This window comes from Diabrotica undecimpunctata, chromosome 1 (assembly GCF_040954645.1).
Source record: "Diabrotica undecimpunctata isolate CICGRU chromosome 1, icDiaUnde3, whole genome shotgun sequence".
Lineage (NCBI taxonomy): Eukaryota > Metazoa > Arthropoda > Insecta > Coleoptera > Chrysomelidae > Diabrotica > Diabrotica undecimpunctata.
Window position 1 is genome coordinate 148,748,965 of NC_092803.1, and position 25,324 is coordinate 148,774,288.

Below are 25,324 nucleotides of genomic sequence, written 5' to 3' on the forward strand. Positions count from 1 at the left end.
AGTCGTTTGTTGTTAAATTTCTTTCGCTCATGGACTTGTTTACGCCGTGTTGCCATTCTAATCTGGGTCTTCCTCTTTTCCGTCGACCTATCGGTTGCCATTCTATTACTTTCATTCATTCATAATACACTGAAGTTTTTCAAGTTTCCATAACTAACAGAAAGGATCTGGCAATTACATAAGCATAATCATTAATTTAATCTAGAATTCCCCCTGTGACATGTATAACCAAAACATGTCTAGAAACTAGGTATAAAACAGTGTGAGAATAATTAACAAAAACCAGAACATGCGACCTCAAAGGCGTAAAACGACTAAGAATTTCAGCATAAAAAAAATGAAATTGGGCTACAAAATATAAGAATATGGAAATGTATTGTTATGACATGACAACTTCTGTTTCAATATGGTCGTATGATCATCAATCATACGAAATACAATATACATTATTTCCGCGTTTTATACTTAAAATTCTAGTCGTTTTAGATCGGCAACATTTAAAACTATGCACACAGAATTTTTGTTTGTTTATAAAGTAGAAATAAATATACACCAATTCCTACACGAATTTATGCGTCGATCCGTCGTAGCCTTATTAGTTTTGTAGCAATACATATTCCCTCCGCGCGCTACTTCAGGTACCTGACTAGCAAAAGATACAGCCTAGATACCGAGGTAGCGCTCAGAGAAAATATCGAAAGTATCTTCGGTTCTTCGCTTGCGGACACTTCCAGCAAAACTCCCAAATTATTCATCTTTTAGGCAGCATATAGTTGGCAGACATTTTGAAGAATAGTAACCCATCCACTGATCAGATGTTTTGTGTTTTTCTTTCACAACATAACTATTAAAAAAAACAAATAAAAGGGATTCAAAATAGATCTACAATAGCTCACAAAATACACCAAAAGATTATTTAATGTTTGTTAATGTTTTTCTCTAAAATATCCGGAGAGCCCTGTATTGGATTCAATGTAAAAAAAGCTAATATTAAGTGATGTTCGCAATAGCATCCTAATATACGTGCGTAAATATTTTTCAACAAAAAATTGTAACTGATTAAATTATTTTATATCAAGATCCAGGCACGCTCTATATGTAGCAGTACTGCTTTTGCGAACATAGTGACAGTTGTTCGATTTGTTCATAAAATATAAGGTTATTTATTTATGGATACCATTGTTATGATTATTGACACAATATAGGTACTATATCTCGTATCTGTAAGTTGGCTCGTTGACGATTTTTGACAAAATAGAGATCATTCAGCATTAGATTATTTTTGTTCATCGAAGAAACTGGTTGTATATTACTCAGAAATTTATGCCAACGAAACACGCCGATGTATTCGAAACTTATTTATCACTGAAAAAAAAAAATAACCACGAAAAAATTCAATAAACCAACCCCAACTGTGTGCATGCTGGTTTAATGGTGCTTGTGCCAAAAGTTGATTGAAACTAGTGGACTTTATTAATTGAAACAATGGATGGATATGTAACAGATGTTTTTAAATTGCATGTTTAAATCTCAGTTTAGTAATCAAATAAATTGTTTGTCGTATCAGATAATCAAATCAATGGTATCAAAACAAAAATTCATTGCAATTTTTAAATGATTGAACTAAATCTTAAAATCTAGAACGCCAACACACTCATAAAAGATATTTAAATTTCAATAATTAAAACTCAAATATGTTAAAACAACGTCATCAAGATATAATTTGTGAATTTTTTAAAGAGATACCTTAAACATGTTCAATTTTTGGACCAACATTGATTATTCTTTACCAGTTAAAAATAAAGCAAAGAACAGACAATGAACTAAATATAGACAATACTAGTTCACAGATGAACTAAATGCATTTAGATGTGGTCTATGCAAAACTAAACCTAAAAAGGAAAACAAAAAAAAGGCATTAAAAATTGTAAGTTTGATGGGAAATTTTTTATTTGAGTCTAGGTCACTAAATGTTTAAAACATCAAAATAAACTTATTTTTAAGTAAAATTGTGGCGTATTCACAGTAAAAACAGTAAATTTTAATAAGATACCACAAGAAAAAAGCTTCAAAAGAATTCTGAATGTTTATGTGAGAACACGACGAATCAATGACCAAAATAGAGAACTTTATAGATATCTGATATGTAAACACGCATATTTGTTATAATTATGAAATAACAGAACGGTGAAAGAAGAAAATTTAAATATGTTGCACTACTTTACTAATTGACAAATTCCGTCTTCCACTCATTACCCTGTTCAACGGAGAAGCGCTTGTGTTAGTAGATTGTAAGTAATTCAATGAACATTTATGTTGCCCTAAGATTGCGTTTAATTTAAAAGGTGTAATAAAATGTCGATATATTGGACAGTTTGTTTATTAAAATTATACAAAATATTACAAAATTAGATTTTAACAACTTGACAACGCCTTTCCATAGGGATATCGAAAAATAATTGTAATAGTAAAATGTGTAAACGTGTATCATAAGACATCCTGTTTCTGTAAATATTAAAGCAAACAACACATTTTAATTTCGTCATACAATCATTTCTAAAAAACAATAAATTTAAAAAAACAGAAAGTCCCCGCGTCGTCACTATGCTGATTGATAATATATTTATAGACATTCATCTCATATGGTATCTTAAGCACACATACGACTTATATGGATTAACTTTATCTCTCGTTTAAAGTTCACTATGCAAATGACCGAATTAATTATAAGCGATTAGTCATTTTACTAATAATTACAAAAATAGAAAGATTGCTAACATACCCGTATGACCTTAGTACCTCGGAGACATTCTCAATATACACTGCTGGACAAAAACACATGACATAATGTTTAAACTATTGCGCTAAAATTAATAATAAATTTCTTATGTGGGATTATTTATATATATATATATATATATATATATATATATATATATATATATATATATATATATATATATATATATATATATATATATATATATATACAAGGAAGTTGTTTGCGACCGGCTAATAAAGTAAAACTTCCAAATATTTGTGAGGTTACAGTCAAGGCCTAGTGATAGACCAACACTAACAGAATATGTCGACCCTTGTCGAGCTTTCGAAACTGTTTAGTTTCTTTATAAAGACAAATGTTGATATTAGAATAGTTCGCAAGCCTATAGCGCATGATTGCGTTAAAGTCTGTTATTTACATTATTTTAACAACCACTTCTATGTGGATATCCTTAATACATTGAAAATAAATCCGAACGGCGACAGTAAAATATTCTTTACTATTATGAATGGCCCACTTCTCTTAAAATTCTAATGCTTCCAATGTTTTCATTTGATCCAGCTCAATCTATAGATTTTCCAGGAAATATGTCATACTGTACAATGACCAAATTTCCATAATCTATTGATCATCATCAGTATCCTTGCCTTTATCCTTATGAGGGCTCGGTATGGAAATCCACTTCAGCCAATCAATTGTTCTTCCAGATTTCATAAATATTAGATTTGTTCCAACATAACTAAAAACCGTCACGTAAGGGTCACGCTGATAAGCAATAAACGAAATACATTCCAACAAAAATTGAGATTGTTTAGTGACCGTTTCGTTACAATAATTTCAGTAATCGGGCAAACGCAAGTACAATACTCGTTGGATTGACTTGCAAATTTAAGTTCATTTTCTAGGTTTTTTAATTGCAGTCTTCAGGCGATAAGAATGATAAATATGCACATAAAATAAGCAATTGACGATTTCTTGGTAGTACAAAAGTTGTGTATTAGAACAAACCTACTATCAACTAGGTTTACATAGATTGGTAACCATCATAGCGATTGGAATCATCGATGCAGCTACTCTGAAAAGTTCTGTAGAACAGTAGTTGGATCAAATTCTTAGACTGTTGAGCCAGAAACACGTCTTCCACCTCAGCTTCTTCGTCCTTGTATTTTCTCCTGCATGATGACCTACAGCAGTTCGTAGCGCTCATCTCTCATATCATGGCTCAAATAACTAACGATTACTACTAATATTTAAATTATATCATTTTTAGCGCAAATTATTACAAGCTAATAATTGCGACAAAATCATCGATGTGTCTCGAATGATGTGTAGATTTTCCGTCTATTTCTACCATCATATACTTAAATTAAAATTATGGCGTCGTCGTAATTACTTAATAATCAATTTTGTCTCTAATTATATAAATTATAGATGATTTTACAAAATACTATCACGAATTCCATTTATCCAGCCAACGTAAGGTTATCAACGGTAATGTTAATTAAATCTAAAACGATATTCCTATAAGTTTTAATTATTAATTAATTAGTACATTCAATGCCATGTCATCACTCGATCGACGATTTCACGTTTTAGTCAATCTGTTCGGTAGCACCTTTAGCAATTGTTCAATCAATTACTTATATTATAGCAAGATGGTTGACAGTTGAAAGTATTGTGATTTAAAGGTTTTGTAATCAATTTTTTTTAAGAAAAAAATGGACACATACAGATTGCTGAAATAAATCAATTCGAACATCTAAAACTATTTAAAAATATTTTTAATTTAGTAATACTAATAGTTTCCACTTTTGACAATAATTTGCAAAGATTGTGAAACATGTAAATGTAAATGATAACAGTGTTACTGTTCTGTGTAAATAAACGACATATCTAGTTTCAAAAAAGGCTCCCCGAACACCAGGCACTCGCCAACAAAAATCAGAGCAAATTTAGACGAGGAGGAAGCAAAATCTCCGTTTTAGACGCCCTCAAAAATTCGTCAAGGATTCACTCCACATATACGTATATCCCCTATCGTTATGTACTCTCTCTTCCTCATTTAGAACATTTTTAATGTTTGGCCTACTGTGTAGATACTAATTTATATACACAGATAGAACATAATACGTATTATCTTTTAATGAAATTTTAAAATAATACGGTAAGAAATGCTCAGAAAAATAGATCAACAAATACAAATAAATCAGAGTTAATAATAAAACCATAGAAAATTAGTAACTGTAATGTTGCTACTATATCTGACGATGTTATAGGAAACACGGGATGTGAGAAGAATGTTGCTATTTTTCTACCATTTTTAAACAAATTAAGTATAACTAAGAATATCACAAGGATGATATGAATTGTTTTGGGGACATGATTAAAAGATACAGTCAACATAGGCCGGCTCCACACATGGGATCCAACGTTGGGTCAACTGTGTCCCCACGTTTGATGAGGCATCCACTCATTTTGTTGAGTATTGGGGCGATATCAGTCTGTTCCCTTTAGATCCAACGTGAACTTGTCCGACATGGAAATTGCAGCGGCTGCGACTGTCGTGATAATGAGTGCATATGATTATATTTTGCTACAAAAAGGCGAATATGTCATTTTGTCTACAGCGTTACTTAAAGCTACTAGATTTTTAGAGATGCCGTATTTGGCAACTGCAGAGTGAATATATTAGTGTGAACATGACGTCGAGGCTCTGAATCCCATTTATTCTTTTATTAACTCAATTCCCAAATTTCTTAGCCTTCTATTTTGGCTATATTCTACATCAAACGTGACTTTAATCCACAGCCGATATATGGAAGTACATATTTTAAAAGTTACATGACCACACGACGGTTCTAGTAGAACAAAATGATCTATATTTCAAAATTAAAAGCATATACAATTGTAAAATATTTAAGTACTTTTTGGTACTTGAAAGGTACTGAAAAAACCAGATATGTATATTATTTATTTATGTTGCCTTTTGAGCATAAACCCCTTTCTGATAGACCACCGACGTGTATCGGAGGGTTAATCCTAAACAACTCAACGGAGGTAGACTCACGTGGCCGAAGATCGATTTTTACATGTTATAAATTTGTTTTTTAATGCCGTCATGGAATGGAAATTTTCTTCAATAAAGTAATTTTTATTTTTTAAAAAGAATGCTGTGTAAAATCACAGCAAGTGATTTAAAAGAAAAAAGCGCAAATTATGCGCAAATAGCATAATTATACGCCGATTGGAACACTGCTGTCTCGCCAATGTGTGGTCGGCATCAACGGCAACACAAATATTGGCGCCTAACCCTTTGATGTGTATGCAAAAACCGACAGTCCACAGAAAACTCACAACGTTGGAGCAAGTTTTGTCGGTACACACATTGGACGAACTATGTTGGGGCCAACGTTGGCCCCCATGTGTGAAGCCGGCGTAAGGTATATAACATACTTGATACGCTAATAGAAACGTTCATAGCAGTAAGAAGATGACCTGAAGAAAGCAAAGACTCATAAACAATTAAAAAACAAGAGTGTAAATAAAAAAAATACAGAAAGTTGAATGAAAATTACGACAAAGAGCAGAAATCAGAGAAATACATTAGTTTACTGAAGAATGTAAGTATACAATATGATCAAATCTCGAACTAAAAATATGGGTTCTTCTACATTGCTTCTTTTTTTTTTAATAGCGTATAAAGGCCAGACCGGTAGAGAATTTCAAAAAGGATCTATCGAAACCAGATTATTTATACCCCTTATTCAGTTCTTTCTTCCTTTGTCCCTTCCACTTTGTTTCTTGGACGCCACCAATTCGGACTCTTCTTTTGGACACCACAAATTCGCCATCTTTGTAACTCTCTGCTCCAATACGTTCCCGCTGTGATATTCCTCACATAGAAATTTGAACAGAGGAAGATTTTGCCACAGGAGATGCAATAATTTCACTATAATTCTATTGATTGTGGGGTTCTGTAAGATAAGCGCGAACCAATAAAAGCCAAGGAGGGTATAACTCCGGGTTTCATTAGCTCTATCTTTGCATTCATGGCTATACCGGGAACGACCATCCATTGCTGAGCTTCTAGTATAACAAGAATAGAAACGGCACAACAAGGAAAACGTGTTTTCCTATCGTATGTATTAAAACACCGAAAAATATTTTCAATCTTTTTGCGTCACCGAGATTGATAATATAACATTTTAAGTTTGATTATATAACACAGATGGGTATTTCTTTGGTATTCCTTTGATCGCGATGCCGCCTAATATTGCGCGTCAAATAAATATCCACTTATGGTTGGTGAGAAAGGTATGCGGTGAGGCGAATGATTTTTAAAGATTATGAGATCACTTGACGATGGAACGCCAAAAGCGTTTGGTTTTATTGTTTGAGTCCGGATTTTTTTTTAAATTCGTTATTGTTTTTAGTGATTTGTTTTCGTTATCGGAAATAGTGAAGTTTCGTAGCATGTAGCAGTTAAAGTGAGGAAGAAGTTGGGATTTTGGATTTGGAAAAAATAGCTTGCGGCTGTAACCTTCAAAGCCGGCAAATTTTTTCAATTTGAAAGGTGAATTTTTACTCAAAATGCGATCTGGCAGTTTTTGTTGAGTTAAATCAGCGATTAACGGCGTGGAAGCTTAACGTTAACAGTCAGCTCGTTACGACGTTTAGAGAGTTTTGAGATGTGGGTATTTCGTCGTATGCTGAAAATTCCATGGACCGACCGCGTTAGAAATGAAGAAGCTTTAAGGCGTATGAATAGAGAATGTGAACTTACAGAAATTATCAAGAAGCGTAAAACGTCTTATCTTGGACACATATTTAGACACGACAGGTACAATCCTTCAGCTTATTATAGAAGGGAAAATAGAAGGCAGAGGCGGCCCGGGTAGAAGACAAATGACCTGGCTGCGCAACATCAAAGATTGGACAGGATTAGACTTTCAAAGTTTAATAAGGAAAGCCCAAAATAGGGAAGACTTTGCAGAGGTCATCGCCAACCTTCGCTAAGAGGACGGCACCTAAAGAAGAAGAATCAGCGATTGTTTTGTGCTGTGTTTTATCTGAGAGATTTGTAAGACAGCGTTTCCAACCATTTGAGAGGTCCACATGGTTTTAGGAAGAAATTGAACGGCCAAGTTTTGAAGACTGCAGTTTTTTGTCATCCAGGATAATCCGAAGCCCGAATCCAGTGTCCAACTTCCAATTGTCTATTTGTGTTCCCTGGTCACTTCAGACCAATTTACAGCTTGTGTGGGACGCAGCTGTGTTTGTTTGCAGTGTTTTGATCCAGTTCAAATTCCAAAAACTTTATTAAAGGAAATATATCAGCAGAGTGATATAAGGTTAAAAATGTTTCTAAGTAAAAATAGACATTTTTCATTAATAAAAAAATTTTGCTTTCATGAAAAACTAAAAAATTATAAATAAATGAAATTATAAGTTTTGTGGATTAGCTAATTGTCATATTAGTTTTCTTTAAAAAGTTAAAGTACTTGTAAAGTTAACTATTATAATTAAAATTAATGTTTCAAAAAGGTTTAATATTTCATTTCGACATATGACAGCTAGTAAGACAGGACATTTGGTACAGAACCATAAATTTGAATTGTTTTGTTTGAAGGTTAACCTCAATGTAATCTCCGTTGAAAAATGTAGATATTTTCATTTTAATAATAATTTAAATTCCTATAGTGTATAGCGTCTGGAGCTTGTTCTTTGTCTGAAGCGACGTCCTTTTCAAATAGTTTAGGAACCTTCTTGTGTTGTGTTGCCCAGGAAATTTCTGTAAGTATTTTTTTTATTTCTTTGTATTTACCCCTTCTAGTCCCTCTTTTATTCACTTACTTACGACCCAGCTCTCCAACCAAACCAAGAGTGGCCGTTCGCAAATGTTTCGGTTTATTTGCTTGCCCTATCTCCAGCCCAGTAATTGCTCATTCCCCACTTTCTACCACCTATAAGTAATACCCAATGTGGTAGGCAAATTATAACCGCTACAATATAAAGCTCGGTACACATATACGAGCCAAACGGTATGCATACGGTATGCGAACGCTATATTCGTTAATATGTACGGCAGAAAAAACCGCTTGCGTACTGTATGCGTACTGTTTCATCGTGACTTGTCGCGAACCAAATTGTTAAGGTTTATTCCACACGACTTCAAAAGAAGCTCGTCTTTCAGGTTGGACGGCGCTACTAGACGCAGCGAAAATTTTTATTGTCTCATCAAATCGACATTGTGTGAATGACGTGTTTCTTCGTAGAGAGACGTGAGAAAACAGTAAACTGATTATTGTGCATATTTTTATTTTTGTAGTAACAGAAACACGATAAATCAGTACACAAATTATAAATAAAATGAATCATTTCGCACATGTGTGTTCGTTGTTGGTTTTATTGCTTTCCATGGATCGAGATAAGTATGCGATCAGTATGATGTAGATATATTTTCAAGGATCTGTACGCGTACGGTACGTATACCGTTTGGCTCGCATATCTGTACGCAGCTTAAGATCTACCAATCGACCACCTTTTTTACAATCTACAATCAGTGTACAAAAAGGCGTGTACACATGTGAAATTATTAATATAATTTCAGAGTATAAAAACAAACTGTATTAAATAGGGCTGGTTCAAAACAGTTTAGAGAAAGTAATTAAGGTTATAGAGACAATAGCCAAATCAAGTTTATAAAAAAGCTTACCAATATCACTCTTACATACACTAAGATAAGCAGATTTACGGTTGTGCGGTTGTTTCCCGTACGAGTAAAGCTGCCTTTAAGCGGACTAGCGTTTTTACCACGTGTCTTGCGGTATTTTATTCGCGTGGTAACTAGTGGTTATCACTAAGAGACAACAACCCGTATGTTGTGTTTTCGAAGCCAATATCAGAGAGAAGTGTCGTTGTCGACGAACACAAATAGGGAAAAGAGGACCCGGAGCGAAAGCATCTTTTCGGTATGATTACAAAGATCAGAGAGTCATTTTTATTTGCTATTTTAAAACTGTATGTCTCAAGGGGTGGAATTAACATTTAGGTAGAAATTGTTACTCAGGGTTAGATTAAGATAATGATTTTTAATGTTGAGGTTGAGACTAAAGGATTTGATATAGCGAAAAATATAACATTGTTTTTGGCATGTGAAAAATTTAACAATCAGTTTTATGACAGTTGATACCTTAATGCTTTTTTTACAATCATCACGCCAAACAAGATGTTGCCAACACAACAATGCAACTAAAAATTGCAATATTACTTCACAAACTTTTACATACTTTTATATATTTTAAGTATTGACAAAATTTCAAGATAATCTCTAAAAGTGAGCCTAAACGTGACCTATCAACCAACCACAACCGCTTGTGACCGATTTGCTGATTGCCAAGTTATATTTGCAGAAGAATAAAGATAATTAAAATTTGGGTATCCAAATTATTTTGATAAAACGCAATATAAATTAACACTACAGCAAGAGTCAACATTTAATTACCAGGGAGTGACAAGAGCAAGACGATGGAAGCAAGTATACAATATAGATATACACAATAGTATAGGTAATTATCAATCATACACACACAGACAACAAAACGTATATTTGAATATTTTAAGTTTTATGTTGTGTATTTAACAAACTCATTCAATTTTATTAACTAGATTGGACACGAGTCAATGTCGTTGATAGATAATGTAAATAATACAAGGATACTAGGTGTTGAAATAAAATTTTGCACGTGGTTAATTCAGTCGCTTGTTGCCGAACATTAGCATGTCGCCAAATCGATTATTACGGCGTGTTTATTGGAAGAACGTACGATATTTGCATAACTTAATAACGGATAATTGCCTATCGAAGGGAAGTTGCAATTATAGCAAACCAATTGATAGATTGTACAGATACAGAGTAAAGTGTAACTCTATTATAAAACATTTATTTACATCATTGAAATATTCAGATTAAAATATTGGTATTTCAGTAAATACCAATACTATCAAAACAAATACTATCAAACATACAAAATAACAAGGCCTATTCTGACAATTACGCCTGAAACAAGACACTGGTAAAACAAAAAAATAGCTGGAAAAATCATCACTTGAATGGGTCTCCTAATCCAAATATTTAGAGGAGGTGCTCATGAGGAGCGAACTTTTTGCTAATACTGAGAAGCGCTCCTTTTCTAGCACTGATGTACGTAATAGACTAACTAGGGTAAAATCTCGATACGGTATTGGCCAAATTCCGATGGAGCAATCGATCACGTGATCGAATATACTAGTCATTAGCAGTATGGCACTTGAGTTACTGATAAACACATGTTCCTGTTTCACGTGTTTATTATAATTGTTTACGCTGATATTAGTGCAAATTTGCGTTTTTTTTTTGTTGGAGAAAATGTCAAACCGTAAGTTAATATATTTTTTAATTTTATGTGGTTTTTAACGTGGATAGGGCTTACAGGTCTTTCTGAGAGAGTTGGAAAATCTTATTGTTAGAAAACGATGAGTGTGAGATGAATAATGACATATGCCTCAGAAACAAGACGCGACACAGACACAACACAAAGGCTACTGGAAAAGGCAGATATGAGAGTACTGAGAAGAACTACAGGAAATACGCTGAGAGATGGAAAGAGAAGTGAAGACATTAGAAGAAAATGTAACATACAGTGTATAAATGAATGGACACAAGATAAAAGAATGAAATAACCACATAAGCAAAATGGTGGAGATATTTGTCGTCAAAATAGCAAGAGATAAGTGACCAATCGGCAGAAGAAGTATCGGACGACCGCGCAAAAGATTGAGTGACAACCTTCCATAGAGGTATTCATCCGCCAATGAACAAGTAGAATTGCTTATAAAGAGGAAGAAGAAGAAAGCGATGTGGAGTGTTTATATTCGCAGTCTGAAAGTGATTCAGATGGTAACAGAGTGGAATGTGAGGCTTTGTAGCCTAACCGTGAGAAACCTTTGACTTCTTAGGAGTATTTTGCTTAACTGCAAGTACCAGCAAGTTCGCTAAACCTGTTAATCATTGTGGTTTATATAATTCAGATGAGAGTGACTCAAGCGATGAAGAGGATGATATACCACTAAATAATTTTATGTGCAAACAAGTTTTTTTCACCAGATATACACCGTTTTACAAATAACCTAATTACAGGTTTAGTCGATTCCACATTAAACATCAATCAGAAGGTTTTTTTTTGGAAAAATATTTTAATACAGATCTTGTAGCAAAAATAGTAGAGGAGACCAACCGTATTGCCCTACAGCTAAATACCAAAGACCTAAAGCAGTCATCCAGATTACATAAATTCAGTGAAGTCAAAGTTTGGCAGTACCTCTTCTGATGGTTAGGGCAAAAAAATTTGTCTTAGCGGAATCTTGGTCGGCGATCCATTATTAAAAACTCCAACATTTCCTAAAATAATGTCTTGTAATCCTTCGTATCTTTCATTTTAATAATAATGAGGAGCCTAACGACGACCCGCTTTATAAAGGCCGACCCGATTCGTCAAGAGCATTATAAGCAAAATATTTTTTAAACTGGGTTAACATTACAGCATGCTGAACGCGAGTTGTCTCGCGATCAACTTATCTCCGTCTTCTGCAACATTGACATTTTTTCAACAGCAGCAGCGCCGCGTCGCAGCGAAGGGGTTAAATAAAATTAGGAGCATTTTGACATGGGCGAATTCTTGAACTTTATTCGGGGTAACTGACGAATTTGATTATGCAAAAATACTTCATGGGACTATTTCTTCTAACGAACCCGAGATTTTCACCTTATCTAGTACTGATTAATTATTAGAAGAAACTACCCTTATTGAAGTAAATATATCGGCTACCATGGGAATACAAAAGACAAAAGGTCGCAGATGAGATGGAATAGTATCAGTAATAAGGAATTTGCTGGAATAAGATGAATGACAACAGAACTGGTTAAAGCTGTGCGAAAGGATTTGTGTATATCTGAAAAGAAAATAATTACGCCTGATCAGATAAATTCATTTGGTTTACCTGTAGAATGCATTCCATTTTGACATTCAGTTTATCTAGACATTTCCACGTAGTAACCTTTCACATTTAGAATTTTATGAAAGTCATGTTAGGTTTAGACAGTAAATGAGTTTAAGTGTCGTCAACGATTTAAAATATAGGTATAGCAGATCTAGCTACTTTCAATTTTTTCTGCATTGCTACCAAAATCCGTTTTAACCTATTAACGCCCAATTTTTTTTTCAAATTTCAAAATTTTACTTATACATAAGTACTTAATTTGGAAATATTGTTCTTAATATGGAAATATTCATGAAATTGTTTTATCTATTTGCATTTTTGAATTTTAAACCGTCATATAAATAGATCACTGGGCGTTAGTGTTATCATAATTGAAAATATTATGTATGAATGAGTTTCGACTCGTTTTTAGAGAAGCCATGAATTTACTGTCATATCAATCAGTCGTGTGAATATTGGTCAATTACACTTCTTAGCTCTGATTTTAGTGGCATATTTAAAACAAACCAGTACTTAGTGATGATCCATATCTCCTATGAATGTATTATATACTTGCGGTTAAAAAATAAACGTTTTCATTTGAGATTTGAGCTTACGATTCCATCTACTACCTTGTGCCGGAGATTCTATAGTACCTAAATTAGATGCTGTAACACACTTATTATCGTTCCATTCTCCAAAAAGTATTTCTCCATTTACAGCAAATCGAAAATCATATCATCCACGAGCTTCTTTACTAAGTTTTTGTATCTTGTATGAGAAACTTCTACACGGTAATCTATTTTCCCGCAAGGTTAATGATGATCGGTATTCACATTTTTGTAAATGAAATAATAAATCTCTGCTGGTTAATAAATTATTAAAAAATATCCAGTGGCTTACAGTTTCAGAAATGCAATCAAACATATCGAGTACTATTCTTTATCCTAAGGTTAAATATTCGCGATCATTTTGCCAGTATAAAAGTCAAAATTATAATAGTATCCGCTACTTCCACACAAATCCCAAAATTTGTAGACGAATCAAATCAGCTTTCCACGAGTAAAATGTTTCCATGAGTTATGTACATTGTACATACCATTTCACATTTATTTCATTTAAGTACTTTATTTGTATATTTATTATGTAAAATAATATTCGTTAAAATATTAATTACTGCGGAATAATTTCTCCTAAATATGATAAAATATAAAACGTTGTATGCAAATCGCCATAAACAAATTTAAAATTAAAAAAATACAACGACTCGTGCACTCAATTGACATTCAGCTGAATACTGAAATTTTGATAACGCTAGGTACCAGTGTCCTATTTATAGATCAGTAAAATAAAACTTGGCGATTGAACAATTTATATTTCTGAGATTTATTGATGAATATATTATAGTTTATCATAAATATTAATCACAAGAATAGTCCAGTTAACGACACAAAAGGGCTGGTATGCAACTTTTATTATTAAATGTGTAAATCTAAATGAAGTTAGCAAATTTGTCAGATATTGGAAATACGTCAAAAATGGTTAAGCTTACTAAGTACAATATAAAATATATATGGAAAATTTTTCTTTAATATAAAAAAAAATTTTAAGGGTTGCAAAAAAAATAAAAACTTCAGTGGTCTATAAATAGGACGCTTACCTAATAAGTTGGGACAAGGATGTCGCACGTAAATAACTTTGGAATAAATTTTAGACTAAGTAAATGAGAGAAAAGGATCAATTACTCTCTCTGATCTCTAATCTGAGTATCATTAATTAACACTTAGTAATTACAAAGACATTCTTAATGGATGTGCTAATTAGTTTGCAAAATCATATATGATTAACAAATCTAAATATTAGTTGTGACGAATACATATATTTATACAAGTATTCAACCATATATAGATCCATGAAATCATTTTAAATAAACGTAAAACTAAAAAATATAGGTATAATTACAGAAACCTTAGAGACATGTTGAAAAGAATATGCTTGAACCCTAGAGTTTCTTCAGCAATTTAGATTATAGATATGATAATTAAAATAAAAACCTTTATAGATAGCAATCAAACCGCAAAGCTACAATAGTTAGATCAACACAAGAAATAAATATTGTTGAAATATTTCCTTGTGGTATGTTTTACATTGAATACTATATTTTTTTTATAAAATTAATTTTTTAAATAAGTTATTTTTAAGGTTTTAGGTACACTTATTGTGGTTTATTCCAAAAAATAGTATTGAAAGAAAAAATAAGCATTAAAAGGGGAGTCAGGTAAGATGTAATCTATTATCAAGGTACTGAGTTCTATGTGCTCTTTAATGAAACTTTTTGCATGCAAGAGAATGAAATTCCAATTTCCATAACTAACCAAATAGTAAAATCCTGACTCGATAAAAAATAAGCATTCGAAAAGTAGTAAACGTATCTCTAAGTTCCATAGAAAAAAAGGGGGGAATTACTATTAACCATCAGAAATCCTGAACTACAACATGTTATGGCTACGAAAATTAGGAGAGTAGTTTGACTGCAGCTACCATCAACTATTTCTTGATACCTACCAAAAATTTAAACAGCGATAGCCAAACATTCCTTAAAACGCAAATAATAGAAAAAAAAAAGATCCTCATGAAGAGAAAGCTTATGAAATTATCCAAAATATTTTAAAATATATACCATAATCCTCTGAATAACGATCCAACAACCATAAAAAAAAATACATAGTCTAATAACAAACTACTTAATAAATAGCATTTTAACAATTTCTCAGTTGTTCCATGCAATTTGTCTAGTAAAAATATATCCACTATAACTAAAAAAACTGCTGTACAGAATATTATTTATTCACCCCGTTGCAATTTCCATAAAACACTCACAAACACTTTTGGATACAGCTTTTCATCATTGGTATATTATGATAGTTCTTGAGAAAAATTACATCTCTGAAAACGGTCTATACAATCAGAACCAAGGCACACTCAACCGTACCGGTCTGAGACTGAATCTGAGTTCGCCTCCAAGGCACGCCAGACTGAGTGAGGAAGTTCTCTTTCACACGGTATTTTTGCAAGGCCGTCGGGCACAGTACTTCGTTTAAACGCGCGTGAATAAAATGGACACGAGACAAAAAGAAGTGGTCCAAAAAGGGGCTCATAAATGAATGACTTTCCTGAAACCCAAAATAAAAAAAAATGTAAATGAAATCAGCAGAGAGTCAACTACGGTCGCGATCTCTGTACCTATCCCAAATAGGTCTCAACCACTCATGAGTTCTACCTGAAGTAAATAAGACAGCTTCCGCAGAACTTACTGTTGCTATGGGAGGATTCGTCGTCGGTATCAAAGGGTCCATCGGGTGTTGGCGGAGAGCTTATATATAGCAGATCTACCGTAATCCCCAGGGCTTGTAGCTAATGTACAATACGTCGATTAGTTACAGTATAAAGGATTCCGAGACACATCCAAAACAAAACGTTCATCCTTATAGAGTATAATGGCAAAACCAAAGCGTAAACGAATAAGAGGTTCCATGTAGAGAAACGATGTAGAAGTTAGTACCACTTACCACAACACAAAGGTCACAAAGGCAGTAGAAATTATGTTAGAAAACAATTTAATTTGACCTTTAACAGAAGTAAATTTAATAGTTTTGATCTTACAACCAAGTTAACGTTGGAACTATGCTGTGTTTTATAGTTTTTCTTTTCGTGTCCATCTGCAGGTAAGAGATTTGTTTAAACCACAATTAAAATATCCGCGTTTATATCGCCCTGGTACTGACCGCTAGATTTTAAACAACAATAAAGCTCTTACAAAACATTTTGAACTGTCAACGTGTAAAATCTGCGCCTCTTGACTGACGGCGGCTACAAATCTGTAGACAAATTTTCAACAGTTTTCTTCCTCGTCATCCTGACAAAATTTACTAACAGGATGGCGCTGGATATACCACCATACTATAAGAAAGAACAGGCATTTTGCGTTTTACAGTTAAAATCTTATTTATTTTAAATCTTTCCAAATAGGAACATACAAATTGTCTGTATTTAGACTATCGATACCTAAAAATTATCCTTTTCGCATATTTGATTTTAAGTTAGACAAGTATTTCTGAACACAAAGTCCATATGTACCATGCATACCGCTAAAATTTAAAAAATTTTCATAAAAGAGACATTAGTTATGAATAAATATATGCAAAATCAAGTTCATAAAAGAAGTATCAACACTAAGTAATCTTTTCACGGCATTTGTTAATAACGAATCCACTTTTTAATAAGTAACTAATCACCTTTTTAACAGTTTATACATACAAATATGTATATAAATAGAATTTGAAGAATTACAAACTTACCAATAAGTACTCTGACATTTTATTTTCGTAGAAGCCGTGAAGTGTTTTAAATGCTATTATCAATAGAAAACAACGCGTTTTTCAAATGTTTATCATTGATTTTCTAAACGGTCAATAATTTTTTTCGATCTCTATTCGTGTTGACTATTATTATGTAAATATAATTTCTTCAGTTTCATTTTTTTTTTCGCTTGTTATATTTTGAAAGCCGTCATCAACTCATTTTCTGATAACCTATTAACTAAATTATTGTTTTCCTTTGCTTTAGGTTAGCTTCCATTATTCCTATTTTTATTTTTGATGGTTTTAAGAATTTCAACTTTATTTCTAAAACTCTTTTTCGTTCATATACCTATTTTTCACATTGTTTGAAAGAATGCTGAAATATTGTTTTCGAAACTTGTATCTTTTAAGTGTTGATGAAGTGATTGTTTTTAGCAGTGTTTAATTGACTCTTCAATACTAAATTATTAACTAGAATTAAAGGTAAATTTACTTAACTTCTCTCAAGTTTTATTGTTGATGTGCAGAATACAGGATTTTAAATTTTATTCCCGTTGTAGGTCGTGTACTAAAGAGCCCACCATGACGTAGCAAAAACTTAACTATTTTTTACATATTTTTTAAACTTTTCCATGATTTTCTTTCTATGTAAATATTTCTCCACAATTATGGAACTAATTCCCTTTTTATTATCTCCCGTCTCCGTAAAAACTAAACAGTCATTTATAATTAAGTATGTACTTCTTTTTTTGTACAGACATATTTTAATCATTGAATTTTGTAGTCCTAAATTCTGGGTTTTTTTTTTAACGATTTTCAGTTTCTCTACATGGAACCGTTTGGTAGTACAGATTTTTAAAAAAATGGTATGTGGTTCGATGTGCTGTTTTCCTACTTCTACGTCATACTTTTAGAAAAATTGCAACTAAAATTGCTGAACTACCTGCTCTTGCTCGATAATTTCCAGCAGTCTAAATTAATTATTAGAGCAAATAATATGCGAAAATTACAACACGTGCAGATAAATCAAAATTAATATAGAATGTGCAAATTCTTACCTTTTCTGTCGTCCCTAATGTCGCGATAATCCCATATTCTGTGAAAACACTTTATCAAAGGACTTACAATATTTCACAATATTACGACTGACTTTCCGAAAGTGTAGAACACTGGAAGATCACTAAGGCAGACACCTGCCGACACGACTGAAATACATAAAAGATTGTCTTGAAGGCCTTTGTTAGCCAAAAAAAAGAGTCCAAGGTAATGTGACGTCATCACAAAATCCGAAATTTCTGCCATTGTAATTCACTTACGATTAGTTCAAGCACAATATTCCGACAAACTTAAATAAGAACACAATATCACTCAATTTAGTTCAATTAACGAAGAAAAGAGACTTGATTGTGATAATATGAGAGCGATCGAACGCGCTAATACAAAGTTATTACCACAACGCACCATCAGACATCCGCTCTTGCCGGCTTCTGATAGTCGTATGAATTGATAACTGACCACGACGACACAACTGAAGTGAAGAATCTCGTAAGCCGACTGGAAATCCAACGACCTGTCCAATGAGACGGCGATAAGGCGCGGAAATCACCGAGACGACACGAGCTACTCGTGGCGCCAGGAACGGCGTCAGGAGAAAGATCACGCTACCGAGACGAACTCGAGACTCATGTTTTCGATATTATAACATTGCAATAATTTTATCCTATGATCAAGTTGTTTAATTATAACTATGAAAAAAAAGGTATAAAAATTATAAACATTATTTATGTACAACTTTAGATTGTTCATCCTGAAGTTTCTGATTATTTTATATTTTTTTTCATAACGTATTTTGAGATCGACATAAATATGTCCTGAAACTGTTATCTTGTAGCATGTTTGTTAAATATTGTATTTATATGAAATTATTCCAGAATTGATTGTAATAAAAATTACATTTTACGTTTCAATTATCACTCCGGAAATCGTTTTTAAAAAAGATTATTTAAAAATAGGGCGTTATTGTAACATCTACAGGTTTAAATAACTCCCTATTTTTAAATAATCTTTTTTAAAAACGATTTCCGAAGTGATAATCGAAACGTCATAAACTTTCACTTTCATTAATGTGACAGAAACACGTTTAGTCATTAATCTTTTTTTATTGTTTATTAATTCCTCAATGTTTTCTTTATATATATTTGTTTCTCTTGTAATAGCTTCCATCTGTTGTTTTTATGTAGTGCAAAAAGTTACGTAAACACTAAATATACTGCTTAGGATAAATTAGTACTAAATAACTGGTTGTATGACTTTTCTAAATATTACAACAAAATGATAATAATAACTTTAAACAGATTTGGCAAAAATGCCATTTTTCTTCTGCATTTAAAATATTAGGGTAGGTGATTTGGCAGTATCAATAATTTTTAGAGTAAACTTCATTTAGCGAATTAATATTACATCAGAAGGTATCAAATCTGGATAGTAAAGTGGACGACCCATACAAATGACATTAAGGACATTAATTTCAAAGGAAATTAATACGTAGTAGGTGGTCTGATACGTAACCTCCTTTGAAATAAAAAACATGCTTTTTAAAAAATTCTTTTATTTTATTCTATATAGTCCTCTTTTAGCTCAATACAAAGATTCCAACGATCTTCCAACTTCTTTATTCTGTTCGAAAAATACGATTCTGGAAGGTCTTCAAAATAAGAGTTTGTTGCGTCAATTATCTCTTCGTTCGAGCTGAATTTTTTATTTACGAGCCATCTATTCATATTTGGAGGAAGCTAAATCGGGAAAATTAGACAAATGAGAAAGAAATTCGAAGTCTAACTGATGGATTTTTGCCATTACCATAACGCTCTTGTGATCCGCGGTATTGTCTTGGAGAAACAACACTTTTTTATTCTGCTTATAGGGCCGTTTCTCATTGAGTTCCTGCTTCAATTTGTCCAATAATGCACAATAATATTGGCTATTAATAGTTTTATGTTTTTCAAGATAGTTCATTAAAATAATGCTTTTGCAATCCCAAAATAACGTAACCTTTTCGGTTACGAACCACTATTTGCCGCCTGGGAGCACTTTTGACGGCTTGGGCCCACTGCCGTGAGTTTACTCAGTTCTCCGATTTGTAGTAGTAGATCCAGGTTTCATCAACGGTTATCAATGGACGCCAAAAGTCCGACGGATTGCGCTTTTTAAGTTAGAAACATTACTAAGAAGTGGTCATACGATGATGTTTTTGGTCAACTGTCAGCAAAAGCCGCACCCATCGGTAGAACAATTTTTTATATATAAACTTCGTTTAAAATATGACTAGTGCGCTCTATACTAATTCTTGTGGCCTCTGTCAATTCAAGCACCTTCACTTTACAATCAGAAAAACCATTTAACTTTTCCAGCGTAACTACATCGGGGGACCGTCCAGTGCGTGGTTCATCCAATGTAAATATACGGCCATTACGAAATGGACGGAACCAAAATTGGACAGCGTAGTCTGAAGGACAATTATTCCCAAAATATTTATTCAGCTTTTCTTTTGTTTCCTTCTTCATTTTATTTTTCAAATAACAATGTTTAATGAGAGGTCGAAAATATGCGTCTTTTTCCAAACACGTCAACTTTATGCAACTGTCAACAATATACTAATAGCGGCATTGCGCTATAATTTCACATTTATGTCTAAGAAAAATTAAATTTTCTAGAAAAATTGTTTTTCAGACCACCAAATATTTAATAAGTTTAAAAATCTTATATTGTAAAATACTGATGGTAAAAAGAACAAATAGAGAAAAATTATAATAAAAAAGTAAGAGAGTAGAAAATCTTAATGATAAAAAAAGATATAACCATAGACGGGTCCATGAGAACCTAATTGGCTGAGAATAGACAGATACAGAAGTTTGTTGGATAGCAATTGCAAAGCAAAGCTATAGAAAATATTGATTTATGAGAGTTATTTGTTTTCCAAAAATAGAGCCTTTATGTAGCTTTAAATCAATCTAAGGGTCTCGACAGTAACCCACTGTTTGTGGACTTTATATATGGGCCTATGATAGCTCAAAATAAATTAATTCACTTTACAAAGTCATGGTAGAATTCAATATCCCAGTAAACTTAATAAAATTACTGAAAGCCAGACAAGGTGATCGTACAGAACGTATGGTACAGAAACTGTGTAAAACTATAAGGGAATCGGAGCTAACAACAACGGTCACCATCATTAATAGAAGTATACAAATACTAGCTTACGATCCATTAAAATAAATAAGTTACGATGGGTAGGCCATGTAGAGAGAATTATTGAGAAGGAACCTACAAGACCCATATATTATATGTAAGCAAAAACCGAACGGAAGTAGGAGAGGTGGGCTTTTGTGTATTTAAACCAACTTAATCTGTAAATTGGTTATGTATAAATTATATTTAGAATAATATTAAAGTTTGTTTTAAATTGACTATAAAATTAAAGTGATCAATGATGTTATGATTTTAAAATAATAACAACATGGAGGTATAGATAATTCAATGATAAGTTAAAAAAGTTATGGGGTATTAGTGGGGTCATGCTATCTAAATTAATTGAAAAAGAGGCACACATGTAAATAAAATTTAAATGTTATTGATTTTGAATAGAAATTGCAATCAAGGGTAATTTATTAGGTTAAGGAAAAAGGAAAGTGTATTAATGGTTGCATAGATATACTAAAATATATCATTGGAGAATGGAAATTGGCAAGTAGATAATTTAATGATAAGATAGACAATTTTGGGGAAATAATACGAGAACGCTATCTAAGATCAACATAATGTTTAGGTTTAGACTAAAGAATTTAGATAAAGTATAACACGAGATTCACAGAAGAACATGAATAACAGATACTACAGAAAAATAACGAAGACAAAATGAAAATTTCAAGGCCGTGTAGCACAAATCAAAGATGATAAACGGATTAAAAGCCTATTAGAATGGAGACACCGAGAAAACAGAGGAAGCCGTTGGGACAGCTGACGAGATAGAGAGACAATATATAGAAAAAAATTAATAAATGGATATAACTTGTGCAAAATAGAACCTAAAGTATGGAGGAGACTTATGTCCGTGAGTGAACACGAAAGGTTGGCGATTTATAATGATGATAATAGAACCTAATAATAGCGGTAGTATACAACGCTCTACTGTATATGAACTTTATGAAAGTGTAGAAGTATGGAATTCTTATAACAAATATTAATAATCAATAAGCTTCTAATAAATAGTAAAACGTTTGCGAAAATAATCTGTTTTGCAATATATAAAACATTATTTTTGCTGAATTAAACTGAAGCCAACACTGTTGGGTAGTTTGGTGTGAAGCGGGTTTATGTCTGGGTCCTTCACCCAACTTAACCGCGACGCGTCGTCCTTGTCGCACACGTATAGTCGGCATTGGCTTTCTCTTTCTTTTCGTCTGCAAAATTTGTTGTAGAAGTGCATCGTGGAACGTCTGCATTCTCATTCTGCTCCTGTCTTGGCATTTGGGAACTGTCTCTCCGGAAAGTTCGGCGCGGGGTTGCCAAAACAAAGAGAAAATTTCGCTCTTCTATCTAACGATTTTAATATTTCAAGATCAGACAGACTGCGCAATCGATGACGGGCGATTTTATCACGAGAATATCTTGATTTCCTTGAAAATTTAAAAATATTTTTTTTGTTCTCCAAATAATAATGATACTTATGCAGGCATTTAAAAATTTCTCTTACATAAAATACAACATAGTTATCTATCACTTTTAACAAATAAAAGAATTATAGACCTGACTGCAATATGCAAAAACGACAGATCTAATACACAATTTACTTAACCTTTCAGGGATAACGTGACATGTTACAGAAAATGTAACGTCGAAGTCACAGTCAGTAAATCCCGAAAAGGTCCAGAAAACAAATATTTTCGGAAAAACGGTCTGAGAACTTGTCAATTCTTTAAATATACAATATAAGTAATTAATATAATAGACAAAAAAAACATTTTCACACAAATTTATTTTAATTTGTATTTAAACTCATGCTTTGAAAATAAAAGTTATATAGCAAACATATATTCTTTTTCACATTTTGAGTACTAACTATAGAAGCCAGAAACCCAAATTATACAAATACAAAACAACTATTTCTAAGAAATTAAACAAAGAATAAATAAAAAACTGAGCTGCATAGTAGAAGTAGATACATGAATGAACGGAAATAAATCAATCGTCGCTGCTTTCTTTGGAAATACCATCCTGTAGGCAGTCGGAGCAAATTTTAATGCATTTTGCGTGTTATAAGCACACACATTTTTGGCATTTTTGACAGGTATATCTGGCTGGTCTATTTTTTTGTCTACTGCAGTAAAAACAACGACCTGGACGATCAGGTTGTGGATTTAGGGCTGGAACAATTTCTGGCTGGAGTTTAGTTGCTGTAGCCTGAGTTAAAGAAAGTGTTTTGGAGCCGTAAGTCATGACTGGAAGTACACATTGGTGGAACGACTTCTTTTTCAAATAATTTGGCATGTTGCTCTTGAAGATAGATACCTTGATAAAATTTTATGTCTTGACGAAAATTATACATCATTTCAAAATTTCACCTTATATTATTCATAACAGACCTTTCATAAAATACTTTTTTGTGGTGAGGTAGTTAAGTAGCTTGTATAAAAATATACAGGGTGTTTCATTAAAAAGAATAAAGATGATGCAAAATATTTTCTATTGTAATTATCGGTCCTAGTATAGTGGCTTTGATGGCGATAGGATGAAAAACGATTAATGTGATGTATCACGGATTATATTTGCAACGATTTTTTTTTTTTTTTTGTGTGCAGCAACCAGTTTTAACTTAAATCTTCACCTAGAGTACATACATCCCTTATTATATTGATAACTCTGGTGATTATACTATTGCTTATAGCAAAAGTAGGCAGAGCTGACTTGAAATTTACAATCTCCTTTAGTATTATAGAACAAATTTGTACTTTTCGTTTTTGCTCCAGATTGAAGACGTCTACACTATATAGACGCCTGAGATATAACTCCAGATAAGTACACATTTTGCTTACTAAAATCACCAATTGTATTAGAAAATTTACCAAACGGCATTAGTCTTTTGATAGAAGAAGTGAAAGCAGTAAACACAATCGAAAAGATTTACGAATTATTGCTAATTTATACTGACGTCAAAAGACTTCAATTAAATTTGATCATAAAGTTCCGGAAGCATATATTATATATACATATTAAGAAAGAGGGTCAGACAGGAATGGATGTTCTCTCAACTCATAACAATGATAAAAGAAAGCTGGATGGATGTTTTTCTTCTTCTTCTTTTTATGTAGACATGACTCTGTCTGTTTTTAAATGTGCCTCCAGTAAGTTGTCGTTCCATCGTTTTTGTGGTCTTCCTGCTGATCGTCTTCCTATTGTAGAACCGTCTCTTGTCATCTTTACTACTCTATTTGTTGTCTATTTGTTGTCATTCGGCTTGATACTATCGTTTCATTCTACTCTTCTATTTCTTACCCAGTTCTTGATGTTCTCCACCTTGTATCTGCGTCGTATATCTGTACTTCTAGCTCTGCCCCATAGTGTTTTACCATCAATTTTTTTAAGTGTTTTCTGTTTCTAACATTCTTCTGTCAGGTCGTGTTTCTGCAGCGTATGTTAAGATGTCAGGTTAGAGAGAGAAACTTGAAGGATGCCCAGTAGATATAAAGAGGCTAGTGGCGATTGGGTACTAAGACAAAATGGCAAAATATAACACTATAAAGGTAATTAGTGAACCAGGTGAAGTAGTGAGGCGGTAAATCCAGCAAAGCCTCAAGAGCCGCTGAGGGAGTGGTCCTCATAGCTCCTGAGATGCCAACGCATGCCAAACGCTGGAGGTGAATCAACTGGGCCTTAGCTAAACGTCTAGCCCTGGGCCACCACACAATGGCTGCATAATAGAATATAGGCTTTAACATGGATTATTATTATTTTTAATGATATTTAAAAGAATTTAATTTAAACCATTAAAATCTCATGTAATGAAAAAATATGCCGGTCATTCTTGTATTGGATCATCATCCTGCCAAGGGCATAAACGTATCTTTAATATTATTCAAAAATATATAACTATAAAAACGTTTTTATG

At 32.8% G+C, this 25,324-nt stretch overlaps 1 protein-coding gene across 1 annotated transcript in view; it reads left to right on the forward strand.

The window, feature by feature from the left end:
* The first annotated feature begins 16,321 nt into the window (after positions 1 to 16,321).
* Atg10 (Autophagy-related 10) overlaps positions 16,322 to 25,324 on the forward strand; it is a 122,343-nt gene continuing 113,340 nt past the window's right edge. Inside the window, exon 1 of the mRNA XM_072531061.1 lies at positions 16,322 to 16,524. Within this exon, the coding sequence (XP_072387162.1) occupies positions 16,484 to 16,524 (41 nt within the window). The 5' untranslated portion in view covers positions 16,322 to 16,483. The remainder of the gene's footprint in view (positions 16,525 to 25,324) is intronic.